Consider the following 18,299-nt stretch of genomic DNA (forward strand, 5'->3'; position numbering starts at 1 on the left):
AAGGGGGCGGGCTAGGCACAAGAAGGGAAATGAGTTGCCTAGCCCCACCCATTTTCCTTTTGAGGTTCACCGGGCTTAGGCGAGCCAAGCACGCCCGTCCATTGATCAGGTCGCTCGAAGTCTCAATTTTGGACCGAAGAGGGTGGGTTCGGACAAGACGTGGTATGATGGAGAAAGAAGAAATGGAACGAATCGCGCATCAAAAAGCAGAGGCGTCGCCAGACAAACAGGAAATCGACATCAGCTGATGCCGACAAGCACGTTGGTGCCTTAAGCACTCCTTTTAGGAAAATACTCCTTCACCTCACCCCACCTAAGGACCAAAAACTCATCTCCTGATCTTCTTTCCCATCCAAGGAAAGGAGCGGCCCCTGAAGCAGCAAAAATTCTAATCTGTAATAAAATATTTTCATCCCATCGACTGCCCACCGAAATGCTCAATATGCTGCTGTAAACTGCATCATCACCTCCCTTTCCTCTTAAAGCATCAACCCAATTAGACATCTTTCACAATGCACATGGCCCCCTCTTAATCAGTTTAACATAATCTAATACGCGATTTATTATTGGTCAGCAGCCCGACAAATACTGGTGTTAACGCGTTGGCGGTCATTATTTTAATTAGTGATCAGAATTCTTCAGCTGGAATTAGCTTCTTAAACTCTTTTACTTTGATCGCCAATGTCTAAGACATTACACATAAACCAACGGACTCAATGGTCGGCTGTTCTATCAGAGCTGAAAACTTGGACCGATGCACTTACTTTCCCATTTTGTGTTTGGTGTCTAGCACTAATTTTCTTTATTGCGATAAAAGTGGGAACGTGTCGATTTTAATGCCATGCATTATTAACGGCTTGAAAATTTTTTGACGGCTGACTTTGTCTAAACGAGAATTTAGGTGTAAGGCCTCCAAAGGCCGATGATTCTTTGTGCCTCCTTTTTTTCCCTGAATTATTCCTGTAAATAAACTATCCATCGCACTGGGTCGAAGTGAAAAATATTCTCTTTCCAGTGTCATTATCAGTGATGCATCTTCACATTAATTTGGTACCACAAACTAGTAGGGTTTTGCTTTTTCTTTGGGGGCAATAGGGGTTAGGTCATAACACCTGTTAATGTCAACATTCAACGTCTTTATCGATTGCGTAATATGCAGCGTCTCTGAGACGTTCACGAAAAAAAGATGCCATGAAGTAGAAAGAAAAATTCAGCGTGAAACATGGGATTCTCAACGTTTCAATTGATTCAATTAAATGTGAAATCTTTTCCAAAAAAATGTAATGGACAGATTCCTTATAAGAAATCAGAGGACAGACGATAATCGACGGGGTTTGACTGTGCTTTTTCAAAAAGGCTTATGATCAGATTTGATTCAACTAAAAAGTCTACAACTTAATTGCATGCCGGTTGTAAAGTTCACGATTTTTGGTGCATATTTTGCGATAAAGAAGACCATATGAAGTATAAGTAGGAGGCCAACCCACTTATTGTCTTAACAATTTCTGCTCTCTCGACGTACTTCTTCCTTGCCCTTCCAGTTTCTGTAGATTTCTTGTTCATGTCACTCCAGATTCTACGTAGTTCCAGCCCTCGCACTCTTTCCTGGAAATGACTTCATCCAGATGCCTCAAACTTTTAATCTCTTTATTTCCATGTAATCAAATGTAATTAACTAAAATGCATGATGAAGTATTATCGTTCCGCAGATGGGTCATGCATCTAACATCAATTATTGGCTAAACAAGTTTATGGGTCACTTGATAATTAAAGATTAATTTATACTCATCGCAATATAAACAACACATAAAATCGGGTTAGTTGGCTGTCAATCTTATCTGTAATCAACCCGCTTGGTAGCTGGGGTTCTGCCAAACATGTGCAAGACAAATTCGGGTTGTATGAACAGCCTTATCTGTTCATACTGTGGACTTTTTCAATGTTCAGTATACTCATATAGATATTACTAATGTATCTATCTACGTACAATGTATGTGTCTATGGAAGTATGTATGAGATACAAGGATGTACGCAGACAAAGAAAGGCCACGTCATGGGTGGATTCATATTGCTAAGCTGCGTCTTTTAGGCTGGCTATCCAAAATATCACAGAGCTAACGCTAACGAGAAGCAGCGGTTTGAGAAGTAAACAATTGGAGTGGCAGAATAGACACAAGTGTGAATGTAAGATAAGAAAAGGAAGACAAAAATCCTAGAGGAAAAGATCCACGCGGCCCGAATCTTTGGCAAAGAACTAAGAAGAAGACGACAAAAGAAATGAGTTCGTAATTCTCTGTGACAAAGCTTGACGTTGTCAAAATGTTTACCACACAATTCGCATGGACAACAGATCCTTAAAGTTCAGATCGCCTAGGTTGCTCGTAAAGGATGAACTGAAACATGAAAGATGCGAGAAAGAGGCATTCGGTACCTAGTAATGTAATACATAGAGGGTCTTGCTTTCGAGAAGATGTTATAGCGCGTTAGCGCATGGATCCCAATTTTGCGTTCTGACGTGTCTACCAGAGTGAACCTGTACAAAATAACAAATATCAACACAATTCCACGAGCCTGCATCATGCTTTCCATTAGCTTCGGTCTCCAATTTTCCGAGTTCATACTGCTAGAGCAGAGGGTTTGATTCAAGAATTTTCCGCTACATGCTTCTTTTCACGAGATCTTCTACTAAAAGAGATGAGCCGCCCAAAATACTGTGAAATGTTTTGTCCTCGACATCTTCCATGAAAGGTAGCAAACTACTCACATTATACAAGAAGAAAATGTCTAGGCTGCTGTCAAAATCAAAAATCAAGATAGAGGGTCACTCTTCTGCTCATTGAATATGGAAGCTTTAATCTCCAGTCTTTCTGCTTACGGCTCAAAGCTCTACCTTTGCTCTGCGGGTTCCTGTTTTCCTTGACATCAGCCAACCTCCATATACAAGTTTCTGAATCCGTTTCAACAGAGTCCAGGAAGAAAACTCCACGTTTTTCTTGGCAATGAGGCTCTTCATCTTCAGCGTAGCATACATTCATTGGCATCTCACGGAATCGATACAAGTCATCTGGCACCTTCAGTAACCTTTCTGCGCCAGGAGATGATACCTTGGACAGAGAAAAAATTTGTCAGATGTGCATACAGCACCATGCTGCTTAAAAAATTTGTAACATTACAATGAACAGTAAATGAATTGCGTGCTGGAAAAAAGCATAGCACGATTACCTCCAGAGCCAAATTTTCAGGAATTTTGCCTAGTGCCCCATCTTCATCTAGTCTCTTCTTGTATTCTTTACTAAAGCTTTCAATCTCCTCCATGCTGGGACATCCATATCTGGTGAAAAGGCAGACAAAATGTTAAGGATTTGGAATGGAACTGTTCAAAATCTGAGATGGATCCACGAGTTTCTAGCAACACATCAGAAAAGAAGGAAGTGCTATAAATGTCAGTGCAGCCTTCATTGATCCTATAGAGAAGCAAATTTAAACATATACAAATATCAAATCCAGGTGAGAGGTGAACAGCCTTCTTATGAGAAAAATTGTCATTTCAGTCCGTATTGCTCACATTTGAATAGGAAAGTCTGAACAAGAGTTGGTTGACATCTACACAACAAAAGGTTAATTTCCAACTTAAGAGAAACTGATGTATAGGTGTATATATATCATTGACATGGTAACGTGAATTCATGTAACATTGTGCAAGGCTTAAAGAAGACGAGCATCTATAAACTTAACAAAAAATGGGCTTGCATTTACAATGAGAGAGACTTGTGCAACAGAACTCAAAAGAGCAACTGTTACTTTGATTTAGAAGTCTCACTTGTTAGACATGTTGTCAATTCTCACATAGATATATCCACGAGGTGTAGTCTTGAAGGCATAGAGCTTCATGTCATCACCATAATGTGACAACACCTCTCGGGCAATAGAAAGAGCATGCTCTCCCCATGGCACATTTTGCAAGACAATTCCACCACCATCGGCTCCATCGCCAAGCTGTGATTACACAACTTCCTTAATGCACTGTCGAACAACATAAGCAAACTTGTGCAACAAAATGCTCAAAACAAAAGATGAACCTTTGGCTCAGCCTCCTCCTCCTCTTCCCACTCAACGGTAAGTTCTCCATCTTCTTCCACTTCATCTGCAGATCTTTACGTCATTGACAAACATTTTACAATTTGTCATTTATGAGAAACAGCATATGCATCAAGCAGCATATGTGGTGAAACATTGGGATAGTTAAAAAATCGGCCGACAGAAAAGGCTTAAAATTTTAACAAATTTATGTCATGCACACACATTAGACAGCTTTCTTCTCAATAAAGAAAATACAAGAAGTGCAATTAATTCAAGTACAATTAAAGAAGGTTGATGGGCACTAGAGAAGAAAATTGAATTTCCATAACAACAACTATTCCAAATACAATTAGACACCTACAAAATCACAAAACTCGACACTTAACATTATCCACAGCACTCTGATTTTCACGTACTCTCACATGCCCACAAAAAATCACTGCACTTATAGCAGGTCCTAAATTCATTCTTTATACACTCAACTACATGCCATCCAACTCACCATCACTTGAGCTCACCGATGCACTTAAGCACATTAATAAACACGAGCAGGAGCTTCACACTACTCACCCACAAGTACATTCTCACGCTCTTTTATTGCTTCTGTGCAAGTTCTTATTGCTTGCTTCTTGCTTGATGAAAACCAATAAGGTTCCTCTTCAAACTACAAAAAGAACACATGGACACGAAACAGCTACGTGGTAAGGTTGGTAACTACACAGGATAGAACTACTTCGCTCAATTGATGTTCTTCATGTTGAAGTAGAGCCAAGGTTCTCAAACATGTCTTTCCACATTAATGACAAAATTCAGGAAGAATAAGCTAGTTTAGAGAGTTGATTCTATCTTGTTTAATGCTCTACCTTAACATGGAAACTATTTTCTACAATGGTGATACCATATGTCATACTAACGTGATATCACCAAGCCAATAATGTCCTCCATTTTGCAGACACCATAGTGACCCTTGTTTTGAATTTGAAATTTGGAGGGACTTGTTAGCTTAGTAATACCACGTTAGCACGACATGTGGTGCCACCATTGCACAAGTTACCTTTTCTTCATTGCCACCTCATCTTCATTTTGTTATCATGCCTGCTAATTTTTGAATGCTGTGAATTTGGAAGTGAGCAATCCCATCCTAGATATGTCATCAACATGATCTTTTCTGTCAATGGATATCATTTCCACAGCTCCCTCTAGAACCTTCTCTCTGATAAATTGATGGGAACCTCTGTATGTATTGTTTGAGCATGGAATAATGGATGTTAACTAGTCTACAATATGGTCCTAGCCAAGCGACTACCATTTTGTCGGATGGCTATTTGAAAGAAATAGAGTAGTCAACCATATCGTTAACTACTAAAACATAGAGTAGTTAACAGCTCGATGCAAGTTCCCATCAATTTTACCAGCCACAACTTCTTTCGACCATTGTTGTTCCACTATATGTAGCCTTGTCAATTGATGGACAAACAGGAACAGTCCTTCATTACATTAAGCAATCACTCCTAAAACTAGGTTGAGCACATAACCAGTAGTCGGCCTACACATAATGTTCTTCAACTAGTCAGCATCACAATATCCACCAATTTCAGATTTCACTCCCTTTCAACATGAAATGCCCTAATCTATGCTTACCTTGGGTAACTTAGGCTTTTCAACATGAAAGGTCTAACCATACCCTTCATATAATATTTTGTGCTTGACATATTCACGGAGGACAACCCATTTAAAAATTTGCAGCATTCAAAGATCGCAACTTGGGATGATAACAAAATCAAAACTACTTTGTTTTCAGGTAGATTGTTAAACAATGCAAAATCAACTCCTTAAACTAGCTTTTGTAAAGACCAAAAGGGGAAAAAAATAGCTTTTGTCAAATACTGATAAGTCATGATATGAAAGAAAATGTTCTAAAACCTCAACTCTTCTAAGACATGGAAAAAAGTCAATTTTGGGTGCCAGTATCTGTAAGCCTATGTGAGTCTTTCATATTCATGTATCAATACCACTATGTGAGTCATCTGCATCCCGGTATCTGTGTTTTGCAATATGTATGAATGGGGATCCTTGTCGCTAGTTCTCCATCAAGCAAGAAACAAGTAATAAGAGCTTGCATAGAAAGAATAAGAGAGTGAAGCTTGTGCTGAAGTGAGTAGCATGAGACTCCTATGATTGGAAAATAATGTCCTTGAGCACTAGAGATGAGTGAAGTGTATGACTTTTAGCTAAGTGAATTTTAAGGGTGTACTGGTATGAGTGCCACAAGAGAACTCGGTTGGTTGGTGGAAATAAGTGCAAATAAGCGCAATGTGTATCAACAGGAAGTGCCCAGTATGTGTTGAGTGTGACCTCGTAGTCAGCTGCAAATGTGCAGATGCTCTTGATATTACAGTTCCATCATTTCTAGTATAATCCCCATCTTTTGATTTTCACAATGCCAAAATGCATCAACATAATCAACCCATCAAGTGTCAAGAGCATAAAATGGAACCAAACATCACTTTACTCAATCACAGCAACAAACTAGTAACTAGCTATTCAGTTAACTCCAATCCCATCAAGAACTAGACTTCTTGCTCACCTCCGCAGAATCACAATAAGAAACTCTCTCAAACCACGAGAATTACAAAAGAAGGGAGAAAAATAGGACCTTTCGCTACTCAATGCAGTTACGAGCCCTCCTGAATCAATGCCAGGATGTAAATGCAAAAGCAGCAGTATCATGCATCCTCAACTATTTGAAGACAATGGGAGGTTCAACTGGTTCGATGAATGCGTAAAAACATCAGATGAAAGTTACACTTCCCCTTGACCACGACGACACAGCCACATAGGGTGCTAAATTCATGATTTTTCAGTTCGAACTTTTCTTCTTCCCAGAGCAAGCAAACAACAACGCTGAAGTAGCCACTGGAGGAGCAAAATAACAACGAAAGTGGGGCATCGTACATAGCAACTTTTGAACACGGGAGGGGTGGAATCTGAAGTGGGTAAAAATCAGACTAGACGGTTCGCGGCAGCAACGCACATGAAATCCCAAAGAATTCACAGAAAGAAACGACTGTAAAAACGAGGAAACGAAGGGCTGACCAGGAAGCAGGGCCTCGTCGAGATCCTCGGAATCGTCAGCGGAAGAGGAGGCCTCGGTGCTCAAAAGCAGGCGAGGAGCGTGAGAAGGGAACGGGCCCGAGCCGGCTCTTGAGGAGGGACGGGCGGAGCGCGGAAGAGAGAGGGAGGAGCTACGGAAGTCGCCAGCTGCGGGGGAGAGGCTCCTCGCGGACGACAAGGCTCGCGAAGAAGCGGCGGCGGCGGCGGCGGCGGAAACGGTTCGGCAACCGCGAGGAGAATAATGTCGAAGGAGAGAGCCCAGGAGGATCCTGCCCATCGGATTCGCCATCTCGCCTTACGCGACCCTCCGTTCTCTTTCGAGTCCCGCCCCGCATGAGCGTCTCCGGCTTTTATAGAACTCCGGCGGTTCGGTTCGTTTCGGCTGAGGGTCCTAGGCGCACCGCCATCGCAGCAGCCGCCGCCTCCGTATCCCAGTCCCGACACCGTAGTCGTCGGGTAACCGACCTGCGATCAGCTCGAGATCAAAATGCGGTCTAAGTCTGTTATTCGCAAACCTTGCAAAAGCTGACGACGAGACGCGTCGCCATCGACCTCATTCTCAGCACGGAGAGAGGGAGAGAGAGATGAGAAGGATCTTGAAAATTTTACGCGTGATGCATTCGGGGGATTCGCTCGTTTAGGGGAACAACGAGGGTTGCAGAGCTGACGATGTTCCCATGTTTGTTTCAGAAGCAAATCCTACGTAGGTTGGACCGGGACAGACCTTGATAATCCTCACAGCAAGATACGATTTGCGTACAAATGTAACGACTGCGTTCGACTTATCGAGAATCGGTCGAATGTTTAGGTTCCATTCCTTGTAATGGGATACCGAGAAATGGCTCACATGATCTTCCATTACGCAGATTCCTAAGTCGCTGGCATCGACTCTCAATGGTTGATATTCTCTCCCTTTCATGGATGCATACAGCCCTAAAATTGAACAGTGACGGCGATCAAATTATACCATTAGCATTGTTAACCCATCTCTCAACTCAAGGAAGCTCCTCCCCTCTCTCGGGTGAGGGTCAGGAACAGTAGAAGAGCCGTTGATCTTGGCAAGGTCTGTATACGGAGGATTGTTCTTGTTCAGATGGAAGAATTCCTACGAACACAGTCCATCCCTCGCATATATTCCAGTAAAATTACTAAATGGGGTATGCTCGGTGGTTGTATCGACCCAAGATATGCTTCAGGCAGAAAAACCATTGCGCGCTTCATTTCGAGTAGAACATCAGCTCACCAGAGGTTGGCCAAAACTGGCTTCCCGGTGCTCTCAAAACTCTACCCACATGAAAATTAAGTAAAGAAAAGGAGATGGAAAAGAAGAGCGATGAACAAAAACAACAAACAATTATGTACACTTTCTTGATGCCATTATCTACAAACGGAGTATAGTGCGGAGTGTGTCCGAGAGATTTTGAATAGTCTGTTGTGCTTGCACTGCTTGCAGTTCCTGGAGGGGCATCTCTTCATGACACCTGAGAATTGAAAGAGGAATGAGTGAATGAGCTGACCAGTTTAGTTACAAGGAGAAATAAGCAAATCAGGCACAAGAATGAAAGCAAATGGCCAACATGATCGTACATTTTGTGGTAGGCTAAAGCTTGGGCCAAATTCAGCAGGGTGGAGCTTGAAGTGAGTCTTCGATAAACACTGGGAGGAAGAGGCATCTGTCGCATAGCCAAGCGGAAGTTCCTTTAATTAATGATTTGACAAGCACACACAGGCACTGTGCAGAATGATGAATACACATGCATGTTTTGAGAGAGAGAGAGAGAGAGAGAGAGAGAGAGAAAGCACCTCATTTTGCCCCCTTCGGCCCTTCTTCATCTGTCCATCACCAGCAAAAAGCTCCTGCAACGTTTCTGTAGTTATGCTACCACTATTATCTCTTTGTGCACTGCCAAGAACATTATCAGACAAGAGAGCAATTGGGGAAATATCGGTTGCCCTCAAGAAAGGAATCGGCACAGTGTTACCAGCTGCATATATTGACCAAAGCTGCAAGATAAACAGAACTCATGTGAGACAGCCAACAAGCAGCATTTGATCTAAGAAGCTTGCCTTAAGCACACAAGCTAAACCCTGAAAGAACCAAAAGAGAAAATAATGATGAGGAGAATCTGCTAAATGCATTTCTCCATAGTAATAATGAGAGAGGCAAATACAGGGAAAAGCTTGATAATTGCGTTTCTGTTATGGCCATAAGGAGGCTTACCTTATCCTGCAATGCAAAAGCCTTCTTACTGAAGGTCTCATTCTTCAAAAGGCTGTTGTTCACATCATTGCCGCTTCCAACTTGTGTTTGACTCTCTGCCATCTTCAAATTTTGCTCAGGAGAGCCAAATAACAGTGAAGCTGCTTCAAGGCCATGAGCATTTTGATGTAATTCTCCAACTGAAGTACTATTTACAGCAACACCAACACTACCATCCACCCTGACAAAATATCACATCAATCCCTTGGGTGATACAAAAACGAGGAAAGAGGAAATATCCAAGAAAAAAGTAGATGCATAAGGATGGGGAGATCTGGCAAAGTGCAGATTATCTTGGAAAGTAGCCTTCTTAAACAGACACGGGTCATCAGTCACAGGAATTAGAAGAGATTCAACATGCATAAACAAAAGCATCATCCACAAGCAGATAACTGGATTGTTTAGTCTATTCCACATCAGAATACCCAGCACCTGAAATGAGCCGATTTGCTGCCATCTTGGAGCAATGAAGGGCTATCTACATGTGAAAGTGCGGGCGACTGTATGGCATTTAAAGTCTCTGTTGATGAAACTGTCTTGTCAATCTTCTCCCCATCATGAACTATGACAGTCCCAAAATCACCTGTTCAACACCAGCTTTTTGTGAGAAGTCTTCTTAAGACAGCATCCCCCCAAAAAATATTTCACCATCATCTTTGTGGCATCGTACTTCGAATGATGGGTGCAATATTCTCTGGTATAAGAACTTTAGGCAGCACACTAGTTTATAAGAAAGTCCCAAATTGATATTTGACTACAACTTGTACTTTGCATAATTGAGCACGTGTTATAAAAATCCATACATAATACTCTATACCTGAATAAGGATGTGTCTCAGATTGATTAAGCAGTTTCAACATTAATAAATTCAAATAAAGATATCTTTTCAAAAGGAAAAGTAGGGAAAAAAGAATTTTTGTTGGAGAAAATCTTCAGATGACAACTTATTGACACTGTTTTTACTAACTAGGTAAGCATGAAAGATCTCTTTCCTAATTGCATAAACAACAACATGCAAGGAAATAAGTCAACAGGTACATTTGGCATCATTAGTGTCATCACCTAATACAGAAAAAAATGTTAAATGGTTAAGATTGCTATCACTTGCCCCTTCATTAAGAGAGAAAATAATTGACTTTTTCCTCAAACAAATTTTGATGTGCATGAACCAGTGCAACAGCAAGGTTTGTCATTACGAACCATGACGTCTACAGGTCATAGATATATCCTCTATGCAACGAAGGGGTAATATTGCTGTAGCTATTTGACATAAGAACATCCAATGTGGGAGTCTCGGATTCCAGGCTGCATTCTTCATGAATTCTAATCCATAAAGATTGAGTACTACTCATGGTGAAATATGCAAGTGCTAACCTTCTTTGGTTTCTTCCAAGCTACCCAATGCCGGTTGCTTCTTAATAGTGCCACTTGCCAATATCTCATTTGTTACTTTTGGTCCAACAATCTGAGGCTTGGAAGGAACAGTATCGCCATAGTCCTCATTAAATTGTGGACCTTCAGGTACCTGTACATGGGAATATGTAAATAACAAAAAACACAATGATTCATGCAGGAGAAAGGAGTAAAATTATCCATACCCCATCCACGGACAAAATTGGAGCAACACTTTGTGCCAGTTCCATCGAAGCCCTCATTTTCCTTGCTTCTTCAAGCTTTGGCAACATTGCAGAAGCTCCACATTGGCATTTTTCAATGAATTTGTGCTAAATTTTATCACGAAAGAATAGACATCAATAATGAATCCACGCCAGATTGATCAAAAGAAAAGATACCAGAAAGAAAGGGACATGCTATTAATGAATTTGTGCTAAAACGTATTATCCAAGGTTGACGTGGAAAATAACTTCTGGAGATGACCCTAAATTCGGTTTTAAGCTCCGAAAACCTTGTACCAAAGACACATGGTATTACCAGAAAAATTTCCATTATAGAGCATCTTCATGCAGCTTAATCTAATTACTCAGAGAGTTTAATACCTTTGGAGCACATGAGGCTTGGATAAACTCAACAGGTAAATAAGAATCTAAGAAAATCATTTTTTTAAAAAGCCATATGAAACTCCAGAGATTACTAAAAAAATAAAAAAATAAACAGGAACCATTGGCATGATTTCAAAGATGAAATAGTTTTCTGGCAGTCTTCTAATTTCGAATGTTCAGGTGATATTCATGTTGCACTTACATTCTTATTAAACAGGTAATGAAAAGTGCAGATATAAGTTTTATTGGATACCTTTAGCATCTCAGATGCAGTAGGGCGCAAACGCGGTTCTTTTGTAAGGCACTTCGCAACAAAATCATGGAAAACAAGGGACCTAAAGCATACAACAAGCAGAGATCAGAACAACCAATTTCCATTTCAAGCTCAAGCAATCTTCAAAACAGTTGCTATGGACAATATTATTGCACAAAGTCACCAGTATAAGATGTAAATAGGCATCAAATGCTAAATGTTCCATAATCTGTTTGCGTATGAGTCATTTTCTTTAGTATAGCAGAGAAAAGTCATTCACAAGTATAACTGTAAGCACAAAAAGAAGGAAAATTATATGCCAATATGAGGTGCATAAATGGCTTGAAATTAAATCTGCCCTCACAAGAGGCCTTCATAGCTCATATCATTCTATATTTGAAAGTTGAAACATTATGGTGCACCAATCAGACAAAACAGAAATTAAGAGAGTTTTCAGGCAAGTGGTCCAAGATATTATATCATATAACCACTTGACACCCAGAGTAAAAATTTGGGAGGCCAGCCAGAGCACCCAGTAAACATTCACAGAGTGTTCGGAAATTACCATTTTTCTTTGTCCTCGAGCATCGGAGCTGGTTCAATCGATATCATAAACAATACCTGTTAGAGAAAAAACTTGTATAATATATAAAGCACAAAAGAAAAATGAAAACCAACAAGACAAAGGAACTATAAAATACAAAAGAAAAGATGCATCATTCATTTGTTACTAATAGTTCACTTGATAGTCATAATAAACATCTAACAGGTACAAGCCACAACAGCTACAGACATTGCTAAATGCTAAAGCATGAAATGGACTGGAAAGTTTTTGTCAAATTTGCACAAGCCAAAGATGCTACACTACTTCAAAAAAGGTCCAGGTGGTTGACAGGTCTCACATGGTCCAATGGGTAGTAACTAAAATGTTTAGTTAGAAACTTCTCTCAACCACATGACTTTTGGAAGTAGGTAGGTATGAGAAAGAAAAATACAGCATACCACACATAACTTTGTGCAAATCTAGGATCCTCTACACGTGCAAATACTTCCAAAGACGGTACAGCAGAGTCACATTTATCAGTATGTCAGTTCTTTAAACAATTCAGCATTTCAATCCCCTAGCAAAATAAAGGGAAACATTTGGATCTTTTCTCAATCTGGTTTCCATTGGAAAAATTATTATAGTAATCAATATATCCATGCTACTTAAGAATTGCATGGCATTATCAGACAGTGAGCCATATTAATAGCAGCTAAATTTTAGTTGCATAAGATTTATCAACTTACCCTCATGGGATGGACTGATGCTCTAGGAGGAAGACCCTGAAAATTCAACAGAACAGCAAATTACATGCTTTTCTGGTGTTATTGCTTATTCATGTCCAATTCCAAAACATTTTCAGGTAGATCAATAATTCTGACTCATTATAGCCTAAGAAGGCCCAATATCAAAGTCAATATGATGAAAGTCAATTGTACACTTGCTTACCAAAAAAAATAAAAAATAAAATTGTAAACTTGCTGAAGAGATAATTTTTAAGTTGAGCAGGTGTGCAACACAAGATTTTGCTTTGCAATTATTAAAAGTCAGCCTTTTATCTTTAATTAGTTACACAAGCTTTTTTCACTCCTCTCTTTCTAGTAACAGTTGCAGCCTGAGCTAGACAAGAACCCAAAAAAGATGTACATGTTGCCCATGCTCACTGACAATAAGACTAAAATTCTAAATTTGTGTACCTCTGCCATTTCAATTGCAGACACACCAAGCGCCCAGACATCCACCTGAAGAAATAAACATACAGTTGCATTAAGATGTAAGTGAAATCAGCAATCTACTTTGGTACATGTCCTTATTGTCTTCTGGAAAATAAAATAATGAGGCTTCTAGTCAGTATGACAAGAATTTGTCATTGTCTTTTGCTCCCTTGTTTATTGCTAACGTACATATAGAAGAAAAATCCCCTCCATCTAGTGCAGAGTATGATTGAGGTTCTAGAATACACTATAAAAGGCAAAATACAGGACACCATGCATTAAAAAGACATTCTCGAAAAAAAAAATTCCATTTATGACTGAAAACAATTCTATCTGAAGATACTTGACAAGTATTCTAGGCATTCAGAGGACTAAATACTTGTGACCTCTTTCATCCATATTGAACCACGTGAAGAGTGAACTTGCATATCTTGCAAACCTCTACAATTCTAATTTGCAAACATGAGGCAAGAAAGCACAAAGGCAAAAAATTACTCAAATGAAAAGAATTGCCCAGATCAATAAGCATAGAAGATACCTTTCCATCATAGCGGTTTTCTTGAATAACTTCAGGAGCCATCCAGTGTGGAGTTCCAATAAACTGCATTATTATATATAGTCAAGTAAGATAGGGGCATATATAAGAAACCAATGTGGTCTCACAATTGTTGCCACAAGAACTGACATCCAAGCAGCAACTCACTCAGCAAAATGGAAGAAAAATTTTAAGAAACAGCATGTGGTGAAAAGTGAGTACATAATTGAAGAGTGTTATCCGCACACAGATGAGGTATTGCATGAGATCTTTTATCATGAGAAATCGCAGTTACAAAAGCAAATTTGTGATATGAAAACTTCAGGAGAAAAAAAATATAATTAGGAAACATAGATGGGGACGTGGACTACATGCTCACCAGTCAGAGACTTAAAGTTGATTCCTCAGTGTATATTACCTCTTCTTCTCTAGTTCAGCTCCTAAGCTACATGACATGCGATAACTTTCAATTTGTTAACCAGCCAAACACCCCAAGTGGAATAATAGAAGATAATTTTATTAGAGGTCCTTGTCAATATCTAGGACTTAACTTCCTCCATAACTGAAACTTCTTCGACCACACAGTCCTTGAGATCATAGCAGCTTTATAATACTGTGATGAATGTTTTCATCTGAAACACTGACAGAAAGGTTGTGCTCTGCAGTGGAAAAACAGACAATTCTCTCTATCTACCCCGCATTAGTGTTTTCAGAAATTTTCAGATAATCTTTGTACGTGGAGCTTATTTTAGCTCGGCTCATTACACATTCAGCATGATCCACTGACCAAACAGCTCCTGAACAAACTCAATCGGAAATGTTTTTGATAAACAACCCACTTCCTTTTAAAGCAACAAACAACTCACTTAAAAGTCACCTGGAAATGTTAACGATAGAGTATGTACGCAAAACCCAATCTACCAACAACAGTATCCACTTAACAGTCCACAAAAATGCATAACAGAAAAGCCATAGTAAATATGTTTGCCCTCTCATTTTAAAAGCTAAAATAAACCGTGCTTCAAATCAAACTGCCAAAAAGTATCCCAGAAAGATAATATTACTTCAAGACTTGCAGATTGGTAGAGTGGTTTCATGCTACACTCACTGAAAATGGAAACTCTGGATGTATCAAGTGGCGAATATCTCCAGGTATTCTAGCTTGTATACAAGTCTTTTGAAATGTCCAAACTTTTTAAGCATTTGCACGTTTGTATGATTCAGATCTCTATCAAACTTAAGATAAAATCTGTAAAAACCCAAATTGCAAAGCTCAAGATTTGCTTTGCAACTGGAAGACACGAGAAGAGTTTTACCGTGTTACGCTTGGACATGGTCCTGGTAAGTTGCGCAGCTACCCCAAAATCACCTGCTCATTTCATAAAAATAATAAGTGTTAGTTTCCAGATGATGCATTTTAAATCAAAAGAATGAGACACTCACACTGTTGAAGCTAACATACATCAGAACTTGGTATACTATTACTCTTAAAAGTCCTACTGATTCCATTTTCTCATAAGATTATCAATAGGCAGCTCAACTCATGTAAGTATCATGCACATGCTCCCCTCTATTTTTGAAGTAAGGAATTGTTATAATAAAATTACATAGCACAGTGAGGAGCGAAATATATGGTCTTTTTCTTCTTTATATTCAATTATTATTCAGATTTTATTAATTTAAGAAGTTTGTTATTCAGAAATTGCGACCACCGCCAACCCCCCAAAATTGTTTTAGCTCCATCATGAGGACTTACACTAAATTGGAATGTCTCTCATGACCAGCATTCTAGATTTATAGTGTTACTTATTTCATAAAAAGCAATTGCAGATGAGGATCTACAGATTCTCCTCCTAAATGCCGATGTTTGGGAGGGAAACTAGGGGACAAAATATGTCTTACTCATAAAATTTTTGAAATTTTTCCTATTTTCCAGCCAAGCTTTCATTCGCCCCATTTTCCTTCATTTTCCAAGCATAGCATAAAAGAATCTATCACTGTTGTCATATATCAACTTTAAAGTGTGAGATACATGAAGTGAGGACTTTGACACCGAGTTCATGAAATAAGATCATACGATGTTCTCTTAATGTGAGAATTGTGGAACCACTTTTTGGCTCTCCACTGTGGAAGCTCATATAGTATCATATTTATCTCATCATCATCACCCAAAACATAGTTCTTAGGATACCCTGTTGAAGAGAAAAACCGTTGATTACTTGCAGCTGAAAAAATATCAACCATACTTACCCAGCTTGACTTCCCCTTGTTCAGTCAACAAAATATTTCCCCCTTTAATATCTCTATGGACCTTGAAAATTGAATGCAGATAAGAGAGGCCCTACACAAGGATAAGAAAAGTGTAAGTGCAGTGAAACTACGTTTGAGATTCAGAAGATTGGCTAATGGCTGGCAAATGCGAGCATTAATCATGTACATGCTCTATAACCTCACAGTTCTTGGCATAACATGCATCCATACACAAATCAGATGCCCTGGTTCACCAGTAGATGAGACAACCTTGTCAAAATTGACTAAAGATGGTTAAAAGTGACCATCTATAACAAACTCTGAAGAGAATAACGCATATCTATGATCAGGCTCACTCATTTTCACTACGTCAAATACTGATACTAGCGCCTGGCCACCATTACCTTCAAAGCTTCTCTGCAGATATATGCTATCTGATACTCCTCCAGAGGCTTTTCAGAGACATTCATTAGGTCAGCAACACTTCCACCCCCGCAATACTCCATGACTATCTGTGACAAAATTAAGACAAGTGAAACCCAATGACCATGACCTCATTAATGAATTAAAAACAACATTTCACATGAGATTCAAAAACTTTATCCAGAAGAAAATAAGCTGGACCATGAGACATGATTGCAGAAGATCAATATGATTTCCCTACCCAAAGATACTCCTCCCCCTGGTAGCTTCCAAGATAGCGCACAACATTGGGATGATTACATTGCTGCAACATCTCAATCTCACCTCGAATTTCCTCATATCCCTCCTCCTGTGCAACAAAACCAGCTGCTCTACTTAAAACAATTCAATCCAGTTCAAAGCAATCACAAACTCAACAAACTACAGAAGAGAAGCTGGAACACACCCCTTCACACAATGATATCACTTTGATGGCGACAAGTTCGGACGTTCTTCTATCTCTAGCCTTATAAACAGCACCATATGAACCTTTTCCTGCCAAACCCAAACGCCATCCTCACTCAACAAAAAACCAAAGCACAACAGCCAAGCGGGCAATTGCAATTTGCATTCCACCAAATCCACTAGTTTTAGTAAATTCTAACTCAGACATTTAACACACAAGTAAATCTTACCTAGCTCGCTAAGCAAATCATACTTGGTAGTAGGATCCTCTCTCGTGATGCTCTCCGGCATCGAACTTATAGAGATCTTACTGGCCAGCCTCGCCCCTTCATCTCCCTGCGAAGAAGAGGATCCACTTCGCTTCCTCTGCTGTTCACCTCCAAATCCCCCCTCTCCAACGGCCTGCATGCTCGCCACGGCCCTCCCCATGGTCGAATCCTTAAAACTACCGCCCTCGCCGCCGCCGCCGCTACCACCGCCGGTTCTCCTCACCACCGTCCCGCTAACGGACTCCCTATCGTTCGTTTTCACCACGAACGTCGAGAAATCGTCGCCATTGCCGTCCTCGTCGTCATCTTCGAAAGTCTCGATCCTCTTCTTCAAGCTGCTATTGTGGAAATCCGAGTAATCCAGGTCCCTCCGCTTCACGGAGGCCGGCAACGGAGAAGAATAGGAGGAGTGCGAGGAGGAGGAGGCCTTGCTGTTCCGGTTGCGGCCGGTTTTGACGATCATGGTGCCGAAGTCCTCGGCTCCCCCGTCGGGGTCGTTGTCGTAGTCGATCGAGGCTCCGCCGCCAAAGTCCTTGGGGAGGCGCTTGAGGAGCGGCGGCAGAGCGGAGTCGTCCTCCTCCTCCTCCTCCTCCTCCTCCTGTCCTTCCTTCTCGCTGGCGTCGTTCTTGTAGACCATCGTGGCGTATATGTCGTCTCCCTCCGGTGGCCGCTTCTCCTCGTCGGAGTCGGAGTTGTTGTGGATGACGACGGTGGAGTAGAGGTCGGATCTCGTCGGAGGCGTGCGGCTCCTGCGATCCATGGCGCCGGCGGCCGGTGGGGGGAGGGCGGAGGAGGGGAGTGGGAGTGAGGAGTACGGAGCGGAGAAATGACGCGCAGATTTGGCCGACCTCGCTCGAGGCGACGATGAAGACCCGACCCGGATTCTGAGCTCCGACGAGTCCAGCTGGACGTG

The 18,299-nt window shown here is 40.6% G+C and overlaps 2 protein-coding genes across 4 annotated transcripts; both read right to left on the reverse strand.

The window, feature by feature from the left end:
* Positions 1–2,548: 2,548 nt before the first annotated feature.
* Positions 2,549–7,946, reverse strand: LOC104455734. Of its 2 annotated transcripts, XR_005552760.1 has the most exons (6): positions 7,177–7,946; positions 4,080–4,144; positions 3,821–3,996; positions 3,223–3,331; positions 2,730–3,104; positions 2,549–2,672 (listed from the first exon to the last, which is right to left on the reverse strand). XR_005552760.1 is itself a non-coding variant. In XM_039316512.1 (5 exons), the coding sequence occupies exons 1-5, from the start codon at positions 7,481–7,483 to the stop codon at positions 2,802–2,804; spliced, it is 960 nt and encodes a 319-aa protein (XP_039172446.1). In that variant the 5' UTR covers positions 7,484–7,945; the 3' UTR covers positions 2,551–2,801. The 2 variants fall into 2 exon arrangements, 1 of the variants encoding a protein (XP_039172446.1); XM_039316512.1 differs by having other exon boundaries at positions 2,551–3,104; positions 7,177–7,945.
* A 439-nt stretch (positions 7,947–8,385) lies between these two features.
* LOC104453884 (germinal center kinase 1) lies at positions 8,386–18,299 on the reverse strand. Of its 2 annotated transcripts, none has more exons than XM_010068527.3 (18): positions 17,348–18,299; positions 17,119–17,207; positions 16,915–17,022; positions 16,655–16,762; positions 16,251–16,341; positions 15,317–15,369; positions 14,004–14,066; positions 13,448–13,492; positions 12,998–13,033; positions 12,273–12,328; positions 11,708–11,789; positions 11,053–11,178; positions 10,829–10,979; positions 9,887–10,037; positions 9,416–9,623; positions 8,998–9,198; positions 8,782–8,867; positions 8,386–8,675 (listed from the first exon to the last, which is right to left on the reverse strand). In XM_010068527.3, exons 1-18 carry the CDS (start codon positions 18,144–18,146, stop codon positions 8,576–8,578), a joined length of 2,553 nt encoding a protein of 850 aa, XP_010066829.2. In that variant the 5' UTR covers positions 18,147–18,299; the 3' UTR covers positions 8,386–8,575. The 2 variants fall into 2 exon arrangements, with proteins under 2 accessions (XP_010066829.2, XP_010066827.2); XM_010068525.3 differs by having other exon boundaries at positions 9,416–9,635; positions 17,348–18,298.

Source organism: Eucalyptus grandis, chromosome 7 (assembly GCF_016545825.1).
Source record: "Eucalyptus grandis isolate ANBG69807.140 chromosome 7, ASM1654582v1, whole genome shotgun sequence".
NCBI lineage: Eukaryota > Viridiplantae > Streptophyta > Magnoliopsida > Myrtales > Myrtaceae > Eucalyptus > Eucalyptus grandis.

Excerpts from the sequence above, each read along its gene's own strand:
- LOC104453884 (XM_010068525.3), bottom strand. The coding sequence starts at position 18,146 with ATGGATCGCAGGAGCCGCACGCCTCCGACGAGATCCGACCTCTACTCC. Across the intron at positions 12,329-12,997 it reads CATCAGTCCATCCCATGAGG|GTATTGTTTATGATATCGAT; the intron begins GTAAGTTGATAA and ends TTTCTCTAACAG. Across the intron at positions 10,980-11,052 it reads CAATTTTGTCCGTGGATGGG|GTACCTGAAGGTCCACAATT; the intron begins GTATGGATAATT and ends TCCCATGTACAG.
- LOC104455734 (XM_039316512.1), bottom strand. The coding sequence starts at position 7,483 with ATGGCGAATCCGATGGGCAGGATCCTCCTGGGCTCTCTCCTTCGACAT. Across the intron at positions 4,145-7,176 it reads CGACGAGGCCCTGCTTCCTG|ATGAAGTGGAAGAAGATGGA; the intron begins GTCAGCCCTTCG and ends AAAGATCTGCAG. Across the intron at positions 3,997-4,079 it reads AGGAGGAGGCTGAGCCAAAG|CTTGGCGATGGAGCCGATGG; the intron begins GTTCATCTTTTG and ends GTGTAATCACAG.